At 33.8% G+C, this 13,398-nt stretch overlaps 2 protein-coding genes and 1 long non-coding RNA gene across 3 annotated transcripts; 1 reads left to right on the top strand and 2 right to left on the bottom strand.

Moving 5' to 3' along the window:
* Positions 1 to 4,566: 4,566 nt before the first annotated feature.
* LOC143197858 (uncharacterized) lies at positions 4,567 to 9,492 on the top strand. The gene is made up of 2 exons (XR_013006093.1): positions 4,567 to 4,655; positions 9,322 to 9,492. It is a non-coding gene; the product is annotated as an uncharacterized LOC143197858 (long non-coding RNA).
* LOC143197856 (uncharacterized) lies at positions 6,530 to 8,138 on the bottom strand. The gene is made up of 3 exons (XM_076406612.1): positions 7,852 to 8,138; positions 7,627 to 7,794; positions 6,530 to 7,524 (listed from the first exon to the last, which is right to left on the bottom strand). The coding sequence occupies exons 1-3, from the start codon at positions 8,039 to 8,041 to the stop codon at positions 6,659 to 6,661; spliced, it is 1,224 nt and encodes a 407-aa protein (XP_076262727.1). The 5' UTR covers positions 8,042 to 8,138; the 3' UTR covers positions 6,530 to 6,658.
* Positions 9,493 to 11,627: 2,135 nt separating the features above from the next.
* LOC143197857 (uncharacterized) lies at positions 11,628 to 13,112 on the bottom strand. Its single transcript, XM_076406613.1, has 3 exons — positions 12,826 to 13,112; positions 12,601 to 12,768; positions 11,628 to 12,498 (listed from the first exon to the last, which is right to left on the bottom strand). The coding sequence occupies exons 1-3, from the start codon at positions 13,013 to 13,015 to the stop codon at positions 11,633 to 11,635; spliced, it is 1,224 nt and encodes a 407-aa protein (XP_076262728.1). The 5' UTR covers positions 13,016 to 13,112; the 3' UTR covers positions 11,628 to 11,632.
* Positions 13,113 to 13,398: the final 286 nt, after the last annotated feature.

Here is a 13,398-nt window from a genome sequence, read left to right as displayed (position 1 = left end):
AAATTTAATAGGGCCATAAAAGAGCTGAGAGATCTAATCCAAATCGAACAGAACCAAGGCATTCAAGAATACCTAGAAAACTTGACATCAACTGAGGCTACAGACTATTCGTTGTGGAAAGCAACAAAAAAGCTTAGGAGATCCCAGCAGCATAACCCACCTATTAAAACAAGCGAAAATAATTGGGCGAGAAGCAATAAAGAGAAGGCAGACATTTTCTCAAAACACTTAAAAAATGTTTTTAAACCTTTCCAGTCTCAGCTACATAAAGATGACGAAAATAAAATTACTAGCTTTCTAGATTCGCCATTTCAAATGGATTTACCGCACGAGAAATTAACGGTCAAAAAAGTTAAACATACAATAATGAGAGAGATTAATATTAAAAAAGCTCCTGGTTATGACTTAATTACTGGCAAAATTTTAAAAGAACTATCAGAAAAGGCTATAAAACTATTAACATATATATTTAATGCTATGCTAAGAATTAATTACTTCCCTAGTATCTGGAAAGTAGCTAAAATATTAATGATACTTAAACCAGGAAAAATACCAGAAGATGTGACCTCCTACCGACCTATAAGTTTATTACCAATAATCTCGAAAGTTTTCGAGAAGTTATACATAAAAAAACTAAACTATATAATAGAAAAAAGAAAAATTATTCCAGAACATCAGTTTGGCTTTCGCAATAAGCATGGGACTATAGAACAAGTGCATAGACTTGTAAACCAAATAAACGCTGACCTAAATGCCAAAAGATATTGTTCGGCTGCTTTCCTAGACATATCTCAGGCTTTTGACAAAGTATGGCATACGGGCTTGCAGGTTAAACTAAAGAAACTTCTCCCTCATCCGGACTATCAGCTACTAAAATCGTATCTCACTGACAGACATTTTATTGTAAATCAAGGCGATGAACATACCGAATTAAATCCCATATATTCAGGAGTTCCGCAAGGTAGTGTACTGGGTCCAGTACTGTATCTTCTGTATACGGCTGATCTGCCCACCACAAAAATAACTACTGTGGCAACATATGCAGACGATACAGCAATCTTAGCATCCCATGAAGATCCAGTCACAGCATCAATAAACCTACAAACCCACCTGGAGCAAATACAATTATGGTTGAAGACATGGCGCATTAAAGCCAATGAATCAAAATCCACGCATATAACGTTTACCCTGCGTAGAAGAACATGTCCACCAGTAAATATCAATCATCGCCAACTCCCCCAAGCAGACCATGTTAAATATCTTGGTATGCATTTAGATCGACGCCTAACCTGGAAGAAGCACATACTCTCTAAACGGAAACAACTAGGACTAAAATTATATCAAATGTATTGGCTCATTGGGCGCAAATCCAAGTTATCATTAGATAACAAGGTATTGCTGTATGAGTCTATACTCAAGCCCATTTGGACATATGGAATTCAACTATGGGGTACCGCTAGCAAATCCAATATATCCATCATTCAACGGTTCCAAAATAAGGTGTTGCGTGCCATTGTTGATGCTCCGTACTATATTTCAAATAAAGTGATACAATGCGATATTCCTCTAGAACCTATAACGAGTGTAATCCAACGTGTTTGTGTGAAGTACTTCGAAAGAGTGTCAGTGCATCCCAATGTACTCGCTAATCAGCTAAATATGCGACGTGATAGTGAAGTGCGTAGACTAAAACGTTTAACACCATCTGATCTGATTACTGGACATATGTAGAGTTTAGAATAAGCATTAGAATAAGACTAATTAATTAAGATAATATTTTATACAGAAGATTGCTTAATGAAGTGATTTTCTACATGCCATGTATATATAATATAAACAGAAGAAATACTTATTGCCAATAGGGCAGATTGTGGACTCACGAAGAGTAATAATAAAAAAAAAAAAAAAAAAAAAAAAAAAAAAAAAAAAAAAAAAAAGTATACTTTTTATATAATTAAGAACTAAAAATTTTGAGAAGCGTTTGATAATTTATTTAACTTTGAAATTAATCATAAATCATACTAAAAAAGCTGAACATTTGGACTCTACGTGAATTCATAGTTAAAATGGATAGATTTGTGGTGCTGCCCAGTCTTTAGTGGAATTGAAAATGAATTTTTCATCATAATATCAACCACTTCTGTGAATGAAGTTGGCGATTAAAGAAACAGCCAAAGTTGATGGACAGGAAAAGCTTTTTCCTCAATCACGACAATGCTAGACCTCAGGCGTCGCTTTAGAGACCATGCACAAAAAGGCAAGACCACGGCACAAACAATGAAAGAGTGTAGTTGACAATTTTTGACGCATTCGCCGTAGGCCTGGACCTTGTTGATTTCGACTACCATTTGCTCCAGTATCTAAAGCATGCTTATGGAAATCACTTGTTTCTGTTTTTGACCCAGAAATATCAGAAATACTTTAGTTCAAGTTTTTCCCTTTTACAACCTTATGTATTTCACAGAGCAAAAAACATTTGGCATATCAGAGAGAAAACTTATACTAAATATAAGATGCCTAGTTGATGCCATGAAAATGTCGATTAAGTTATACTAATTACTTATATATTACTAAATTAACAGTCACAAACTAAATTTACTTCAACGCTGCAATGAAAATGGAAATATCTGACATAAAACAAATTTATTATTTATGATAACAAGAGGCTTATTAGAAAATATGTGCAAGGGTCAAGGGTTAGCAGGCCTCAGGTTATATATTATATTATCAAAAATTACTCGAATAAGTCAGAAAATATAAAAAGGCCAGTATCGTGAATAAATTAGAAATATGTAGCATTCTGTAGAGGGAATACCTAAACTCGTCGGTATTGGGCGTGGAAAAGTGGTCTTCAGATTTTGCTACTACATTCTCGAAGAATTCTACAATTATTTTTTTTACTTATAATCTATATATTCATTCAATTGTATATAGAATATATTACATACACATACACATATATATAGAAATTAATAAAAAAAACTAAACGCTGTTAATAAAGTGTTTAGTCTTGTAATTTAGTTAAGAACTTTTCATCAAGCTAAATTAAAAATCGAGTGACAAAACATACAATAGGGAATAGAACACAATACTCTACAATAAATTCTATATAAGAAATATTCATTCCAAATATCATTCCATCTTACTAATCTAGATCATTTTGTCAATATTAACTAATCTACTACTAAAATTGTAAGAAACTGCTACTTCTGTTGACACATAGAGCCAACTGTCGGTTTTGTATTCAAGAATTAAAAGTGGTGCCTTTGGTGTCAATTACAGATATCGATCTGATAGACCAAAAAGTTGTAAAAGAATGAATTACGAGAATTGCAGAATGAAAACCCAGCTGGAACTTTCAAATAAGTTTCAGGAATTTTAGCAGTTGATTAATTAATTATTTCCACACGTTTATACGCGATGAGGAAGATCCAAATCGAGAGAAAATGGCTATAACACATCACGGCTTCAGTGCTTGCCAGGCTTCAAAGAAAAGTTTTCTGTGATATATTGTCAGTGACGATGAAAAATGGATATATTACGACAATTCTTTACATTAGTTCAGAGACAGCGTCCACATCGATATCTAAGGAATATCCAGGGTCCTGATGTGCTTATGATAGCTTAATCGACAAATGAAGTATAAAGAAGTGAATAAACACGTTAAATTGAATGAAGGCAATACTAACAACCAAGATTCACATCATCAAATCATGTAATCAGCTGCATTTCTAATAAAACCCAGTCATATACAGGTGAATGTTTGTCTACACTAATTCTTTAGGCATGGAACTTTAATACGAATTTAATAATAAAAGGTAAATATCTACATTATCCTTGTTACAAATCTAAACAAAATTATAATAGACTGGTTTTAATGTCAGACGTGATATAGTTCCTCATCGAAAATACAGTGAATTGGAAGAAGTTGCAGAAACTCATCAAAGCCACTATATTTTAAAATATTATATAATACCAAAACATAATGCCATAAATCAATTACAATACAATAAATCCCTTCATTTGTTATTGTTTATAACGAGTATTGGCTAAAATCATACACTTTAGATTTAAATATGGATAACTTCTTTCATCAATTTTATGTTGCATGTTTTTGTTAAATTAGATCTCTATATTTGCAAAGACAATAAAACAACAAACATATTGGTAAATAAAGTTAAGTGTAAAAAAACTAGTTGTATGATTTTTGTTGGTTAAATATATTTGTTTATGTTATAATATTTCATTTAAATTAAAATATTGTTGTATTAATTTCTCAGTGATTCTACGGAAATGAAAACTGACATATCTATTAACTATCAGCAGCTCGCTTGCAGTAAACCTAAACATACAAAACTGAAAGAGTTTCAAACCATATTCAATTTTATTTGCCGGATAAAAAAAAGACGAAGAACCATTTTTTTGTAATCAAATACTAAAACTCTAAAATTAATTAAATTTTTAAATTCTTTGAAATTCCTTATTTATTATTTTACTAGCTGACCCGACAGACTTCGTCCTGTCAAAAAGATTTGTAATGTGGCAGTTTTTGTGCCTACGTATTTTAAAAAATTCTCCTGAACAGAACCATCACCCTGGTGATAGGGCGTTGTGAATAAAAAATAATTAAATAAAACATATATAAGGATTGAAAAGTAAGTAATCGCTTTATTGTTAATCATGTGAATCATAATTATTATTATTATTATTATCATTATATTGCTTTGTGGTATACGATGTTTTTTGTTTGATTACCTGGCGCATAGATAAACAAATCTGATGGTTTTCCAACACGGGAACAGGCAACATACAATTGACCATGTGAGAAACATGGGTTTTCTAGATTAATACCACAAACACTTAATGATTGCCCCTGGGACTTGTTTATAGTCATAGCAAAAGCAAGCCGTCAACATGTCTATAGGAAATTTGCCATTACCAATGTCAATGAGTTGTTTAGAAAATATGTTTCCAGATTGGTCATTTTGCAACTCGACACGCATATTCTTGCTTAAATGAAGTACTTTAACATGTTTCCACAAATTGGAGGACTTTAGACATGCATTGAGTTCATCAGCTGGCGTTGATCGTGGAATCACTGGCAATGTTTGACGAAAATCTCCTGCTAATAAAATCATTGCACCACCAAATCGGTTATTATTGCTACGTAGATCTTTTAAGGTTCTGTCTAAAGCCTCCAAAGATTTTTTATGTGCCATCGTGCATTCATCCCAAACAATCAATTTACATTGCTGCAAAACCTTTGCCATTGCAGAGTTCTTCGAAACGTTGCAGGTTGGAGTTTCATTGCTTTGCATATTTAATGGCAATTTTAGTGCTGAATGGGCTGTTCGACCACCTTCAAGCAAAGTTGCTGCGATTCCCGACGAAGCGAGTGCAAGTGCAATTTTATTTTGTGAGCAAATTGTTGCTAATATTAATGAAATAAAAAAAGTTTTTCCTGTACCACCAGGTGCATCTAAGAAATAAATCCCTCCAGTTTCATCATTTGTTACTTTCATAAGAGTTTCAAATACATACTTCTGTTGTTCATTTAACAGTGGAAGATTTGTTTGAATTTATTCTTTCAAAGCGTTGAGATCATACAGTCTTTCTCGATGCAACTCTTGGTTAAAAGCGTCATGCATTGGACGATTGGGCGCGGTCAGGCCTAATTGAATTAATAGTTTGTTTGACATTATCAAGCACATGTCCTCAATTGAAATCAATGCTTCATTGTAAATTTCTTCACTGATTTGTATATTTGGATTTCCCATTCTATTCCGTATTTGATACAAAATATCATCACACATATAATCTTTGTACTTCATCCACAAATCAATTGGGTTTGATGGGAAGCATGTAGATATGATTATAGAAAACAATGTTCGTATTTGATGAGTGTGTGATGATATTACAGCATCATTGAGAGTTTGATCCCAATGAGCGTCATTTTCAAGCAATTGCAAACGTTGACAGGCTTCTCTGTAGGATCCACACAATTCACCATCAACAGTTCGTAACTGTTGGAATGATGTTGGGCCACGTACATTGACTAATAGCAGTCGTAAATAAAAACATTCATCATTGCTTGGATGTACTGAATAAATCCGGCCAATCGCATCGGTGGAATATACATCTGTATATCCTGGAACTGGTTTTCCTTGTTTCCGTCGTATAAATCTCCTTGAGGATTGATTCCAGGTATAATATTTTGGCATTTCAGAATATAGCAATGTTTGTGCGAAATCATCGTTTTGGCATGTCTCAAAAAAACTGGTTAATGTAGTAGATGGTGGCTGAGCAGCTCTTTGTACTGCGTTCTGTGCTGTAAAATACACTCTTTGTCCATTTTCTAAATGCACAGCTAAGTGAACAACAGAAGGGTGTCTCTCGGGTGAATAGGAAAAGAAAATATTCGCCAAACTGCTTCATTACTACTGACATAGCGGCCCATTTGGTATTGGGTAACTTCATCATTAGAATTCCCTGCACCAATTCCAATCACAGCCATATCACTCCCTTTGGTTACATATTTGCAAATGTATTTAATCGATTTCACTGAATGGCAAGATTCAACGTTGATGTGTGCTTTGAATGTCTTTGATAAAATGGGTGAATATGGAACAATCCAACGATTATCTATTTCAATATCTTGTTAATTTAATTTGACAATTGTTGATTTTCCATTGTCTGCTGTCGATCTGCGACGATACAATGGATAACCGTCATTACCAGTAATTGTTTCCGATATTAATGTCCGTGGATATCGTTTTGAACATTTACCATCCATCATACACGGTGAATTTTGATTAAGAGTTCCACAGGGACCATGTATCATGTTTTTGATAACTACCTCATGCAATCCAGGATCTACTTGTACATTAGGGATTTCAGCTGATATCACTGCATCAACTTCATTTGGCCTTATCTTTTCAACCAACCAAATCAAAATGTGTGCATGTGGCAATCCTCGTTTCTGCCACTCCACAGAATACATCCAGCAGCGTGTCTCACCAAACACATTATGTTTTACGATGAAATTCATTAAAGATTTCAACTTTTGTCTAAAGACTCTGGCTGTAATATCATGACGATCAATGGATGATTTCCCAGGTAATAACTCCTGCTTAATTTCTATCCATTGCGGATTGCATGTAAATGTGATGAACAAATCTGCTGTACCATAATGACGAACATACGACATGGCATCTTGAGCATATTCGTGCATATGCCGAGGGCTTCCGATGTATGTTGCTGGAAGAATAGTCATCCGACCGACATTCTGTGCATTTCCATCAGTATTAATCGCATCTCGAAGGTGAATATACTCTTCAGATCGGAGTTTGGTTTGATTCAACCTGATGAATGTTAATCTCTCCGTTTCAATTTTAACATACATGTCATCAACATATTTGTGATATAATCGCCGACATTTCAATATGTGATTATCTGCATTTTCCCGAATCATTAGGCGGTATGAATAATAGTTCATTGAACTGACTTTTTTGTTGGTTTCAGAACCTGTAAACAGATTTTGTTTTAATAACATTCAAATATAAAATTAAAATACATAATATAGTGACTGAGATATTATCGCCATAGCTAAACTAATATTTTAGTTACCTGTAATGGGATTTATCATTTTTATTGATAAATCGTAGCCATCTTCACCTTGCCAAAATATAATGGGATATTGCAGTGCATCATATGAGCGGTGTGTTTCCTTTATAGGTTGTAATTGAAAATTCCGACGATGTAAAACAATATCACGGGATTCCAAGTTTTCTCCAACTACAACGATAGCAACTTCATCAATAGTTGATGCATTAAAACGTCTTGTATGTTGACCTGCAGGTGTTTTATCAGCTCTGATTACAATTTTGTGATTATCGGATGGCATCAGATCCAGGGCAGTTTTAAACAATATAATCAATTGATTGTGTTGATGAAATAAAGTTTGTAATTGTTCTACAATAGACCTTTTTACTAAATTGTTATGTGCACAACGCAGATCAATTTCTTGTGGTGAATTGCCCATAAAATAAATTTGCAGGAATTTGTTGTCGCTATCTGACACTGGTAACAGTGAACCTGCTCTGTGATATATTTGCCCTTGTATCTGTAAATAAAAAAAATATTATGGTGTGGTATAAATTAATGGATTGTCAATGATCAAACTTAAATAATATTTGATCTTAAAAAGTATATATTTAGTTTTAACTAATATCTATCAAATATAAAATATAATAAAAGTGTCACTGAAACTGAATCACCATATAATATGATGACTAAGTGATATATTTCGTAATGATTAAGAAATTGAAGATTAGTAACACATCTTAACTTTGGTGACAGAAAATTTTGTTCGCTAAAATAATTATGAGTAACTGCTATAATACATACCTTGAAAGTTGGCATAAAATTTTCCCGAACTGCATTTGTTGCCCCAAATGAAGTCATTTGAAAGCAATTGTTATATTGTTGAATATGTGTCAAAAAGTGTATAGAATCTGTTCCTATTCCTGAAACCAATGAGTACAATGGTTCTGGTGGTGGATCCAATTGTATCAATTTCACTTTACCATTTGCGCAACACAATCCATTGGCTTCGTTTTTGTATTTTAATGCCTTACAGTGTGAGCAAACCAAGTTCATAGAACCAATAGCAACACATTGGTAGTTACTGTAGTCAATTGACACATCGTAACTGAAAGCAGCTGGATTCAAACTTGCGCGATTATTAGTTGAATGTCGCGCTCGCGCTTCACGCGTTTGTGATATCCGAATTCTTTCACGTTCATTTCCGTCGTCACGTTCTTGTGCAGTACGATTAGATCGGTAATTAGCTTGGTTTATAGCATTTCTGGTTCTTCTACCTAAATTGCTTCGTCTTATAGGAGGCATATCAAATATAAATTATTTTTTCACTAATCACGAACTAAACAAACACTAACTAACTAAACACTCTGCACAAAACACGATATACGAATTTGTTTCGTGTATCACTTGACAATTCATCTGTCATCTGTCAAAAGTCATCTGTAACAGACAACTTTTTTTTTTTAATTTGATATGACTTGAACTCAAATCCTTTTAAGCCGTACGAATTGTTTTATTTATTTAAAATTTGAATTAAATTTTAAACAAATAAAAAATTTTAAATAAATAAAACAATTCGTACGGATTAAAAGGATTTGAGTTCAAGTCATATCAAATTTAAAAAAAAAAAGTTGTCTGTTACAGATGACTTTTGACAGATGACAGATGAATTGTCAACTGATACACGAAACAAATTCAAACAAAAAGGGCTATTTTTAGGGTTTTTCCAGCAATAATTCTAATTTTTCTCGCCGTAAAAACCATCCCTGAACTTCAACGAACATTTTAAAAAAAGATTTGGCCAAATTGGTCCAGGCGTTGTTGAGTTATGCGCTTAGGAACATATTTTGCGATTCATTTTTATATATAAGACTAGCTGACCCGACAGACTTCGTCCTGTCAAAAAGATTTGTAATGTGGCAGTTTTTGTGCCTACGTATTTTAAAAAATTCTCCTGAACAGAACCATCACCCTGGTGATAGGGCGTTGTGAATAAAAAATAATTAAATAAAACATATATAAGGATTGAAAAGTAAGTAATCGCTTTATTGTTAATCATGTGAATCATAATTATTATTATTATTATCATTATATTGCTTTGTGGTATACGATGTTTTTTGTTTGATTACCTGGCGCATAGATAAACAAATCTGATGGTTTTCCAACACGGGAACAGGCAACATACAATTGACCATGTGAGAAACATGGGTTTTCTAGATTAATACCACAAACACTTAATGATTGCCCCTGGGACTTGTTTATAGTCATAGCAAAAGCAAGCCGTCAACATGTCTATAGGAAATTTGCCATTACCAATGTCAATGAGTTGTTTAGAAAATATGTTTCCAGATTGGTCATTTTGCAACTCGACACGCATATTCTTGCTTAAATGAAGTACTTTAACATGTTTCCATAAATTGGAGGACTTTAGACATGCATTGAGTTCATCAGCTGGCGTTGATCGTGGAATCACTGGCAATGTTTGACGAAAATCTCCTGCTAATAAAATCATTGCACCACCAAATCGGTTATTATTGCTACGTAGATCTTTTAAGGTTCTGTCTAAAGCCTCCAAAGATTTTTTATGTGCCATCGTGCATTCATCCCAAACAATCAATTTACATTGCTGCAAAACCTTTGCCATTGCAGAGTTCTTCGAAACGTTGCAGGTTGGAGTTTCATTGCTTTGCATATTTAATGGCAATTTTAGTGCTGAATGGGCTGTTCGACCACCTTCAAGCAAAGTTGCTGCGATTCCCGACGAAGCGAGTGCAAGTGCAATTTTATTTTGTGAGCGAATTGTTGCTAATATTAATGAAATAAAAAAAGTTTTTCCTGTACCACCAGGTGCATCTAAGAAATAAATCCCTCCAGTTTCATCATTTGTTACTTTCATAAGAGTTTCAAATACATACTTCTGTTGTTCATTTAACAGTGGAAGATTTGTTTGAATTTATTCTTTCAAAGCGTTGAGATCATACAGTCTTTCTCGATGCAACTCTTGGTTAAAAGCGTCATGCATTGGACGATTGGGCGCGGTCAGGCCTAATTGAATTAATAGTTTGTTTGACATTATCAAGCACATGTCCTCAATTGAAATCAATGCTTCATTGTAAATTTCTTCACTGATTTGTATATTTGGATTTCCCATTCTATTCCGTATTTGATACAAAATATCATCACACATATAATCTTTGTACTTCATCCACAAATCAATTGGGTTTGATGGGAAGCATGTAGATATGATTATAGAAAACAATGTTCGTATTTGATGAGTGTGTGATGATATTACAGCATCATTGAGAGTTTGATCCCAATGAGCGTCATTTTCAAGCAATTGCAAACGTTGACAGGCTTCTCTGTAGGATCCACACAATTCACCATCAACAGTTCGTAACTGTTGGAATGATGTTGGGCCACGTACATTGACTAATAGCAGTCGTAAATAAAAACATTCATCATTGCTTGGATGTACTGAATAAATCCGGCCAATCGCATCGGTGGAATATACATCTGTATATCCTGGAACTGGTTTTCCTTGTTTCCGTCGTATAAATCTCCTTGAGGATTGATTCCAGGTATAATATTTTGGCATTTCAGAATATAGCAATGTTTGTGCGAAATCATCGTTTTGGCATGTCTCAAAAAAACTGGTTAATGTAGTAGATGGTGGCTGAGCAGCTCTTTGTACTGCGTTCTGTGCTGTAAAATACACTCTTTGTCCATTTTCTAAATGCACAGCTAAGTGAACAACAGAAGGGTGTCTCTCATGAATAGGAAAAGAAAATATTCGCCAAACTGCTTCATTACTACTGACATAGCGGCCCATTTGGTATTGGGTAACTTCATCATTAGAATTCTCTGCACCAATTCCAATCACAGCCATATCACTCCCTTTGGTTACATATTTGCAAATGTATTTAATCGATTTCACTGAATGGCAAGATTCAACGTTGATGTGTGCTTTGAATGTCTTTGATAAAATGGGTGAATATGGAACAATCCAACGATTATCTATTTCAATATCTTGTTAATTTAATTTGACAATTGTTGATTTTCCATTGTCCGCTGTCGATCTGCGACGATACAATGGATAACCGTCATTACCAGTAATTGTTTCCGATATTAATGTCCGTGGATATCGTTTTGAACATTTACCATCCATCATACACGGTGAATTTTGATTAAGAGTTCCACAGGGACCATGTATCATGTTTTTGATAACTACCTCATGCAATCCAGGATCTACTTGTACATTAGGGATTTCAGCTGATATCACTGCATCAACTTCATTTGGCCTTATCTTTTCAACCAACCAAATCAAAATGTGTGCATGTGGCAATCCTCGTTTCTGCCACTCCACAGAATACATCCAGCAGCGTGTCTCACCAAACACATTATGTTTTACGATGAAATTCATTAAAGATTTCAACTTTTGTCTAAAGACTCTGGCTGTAATATCATGACGATCAATGGATGATTTCCCAGGTAATAACTCCTGCTTAATTTCTATCCATTGCGGATTGCATGTAAATGTGATGAACAAATCTGCTGTACCATAATGACGAACATACGACATGGCATCTTGAGCATATTCGTGCATATGCCGAGGGCTTCCGATGTATGTTGCTGGAAGAATAGTCATCCGACCGACATTCTGTGCATTTCCATCAGTATTAATCGCATCTCGAAGGTGAATATACTCTTCAGATCGGAGTTTGGTTTGATTCAACCTGATGAATGTTAATCTCTCCGTTTCAATTTTAACATACACGTCATCAACATATTTGTGATATAATCGCCGACATTTCAATATGTGATTATCTGCATTTTCCCGAATCATTAGGCGGTATGAATAATAGTTCATTGAACTGACTTTTTTGTTGGTTTCAGAACCTGTAAACAGATTTTGTTTTAATAACATTCAAATATAAAATTAAAATACATAATATAGTGACTGAGATATTATCGCCATAGCTAAACTAATATTTTAGTTACCTGTAATGGGATTTATCATTTTTATTGATAAATCGTAGCCATCTTCACCTTGCCAAAATATAATGGGATATTGCAGTGCATCATATGAGCGGTGTGTTTCCTTTATAGGTTGTAATTGAAAATTCCGACGATGTAAAACAATATCACGGGATTCCAAGTTTTCTCCAACTACAACGATAGCAACTTCATCAATAGTTGGTGCATTAAAACGTCTTGTATGTTGACCTGCAGGTGTTTTATCAGCTCTGATTACAATTTTGTGATTATCGGATGGCATCAGATCCAGGGCAGTTTTAAACAATATAATCAATTGATTGTGTTGATGAAATAAAGTTTGTAATTGTTCTACAATAGACCTTTTTACTAAATTGTTATGTGCACAACGCAGATCAATTTCTTGTGGTGAATTGCCCATAAAATAAATTTGCAGGAATTTGTTGTCGCTATCTGACACTGGTAACAGTGAACCTGCTCTGTGATATATTTGCCCTTGTATCTGTAAATAAAAAAAATATTATGGTGTGGTATAAATTAATGGATTGTCAATGATCAAACTTAAATAATATTTGATCTTAAAAAGTATATATTTAGTTTTAACTAATATCTATCAAATATAAAATATAATAAAAGTGTCACTGAAACTGAATCACCATATAATATGATGACTAAGTGATATATTTCGTAATGATTAAGAAATTGAAGATTAGTAACACATCTTAACTTTGGTGACAGAAAATTTTGTTCGCTAAAATAATTATGAGTAACTGCTATAATACATACCTTGAAAGTTGGCATAAA

Source organism: Rhynchophorus ferrugineus, unplaced genomic scaffold, assembly GCF_030347505.1.
Source record: "Rhynchophorus ferrugineus isolate W39M unplaced genomic scaffold, kcgeb_rfMv2 rfM6, whole genome shotgun sequence".
Lineage (NCBI taxonomy): Eukaryota > Metazoa > Arthropoda > Insecta > Coleoptera > Curculionidae > Rhynchophorus > Rhynchophorus ferrugineus.
This window is presented reverse-complemented; position numbering and strand designations above follow the sequence as displayed.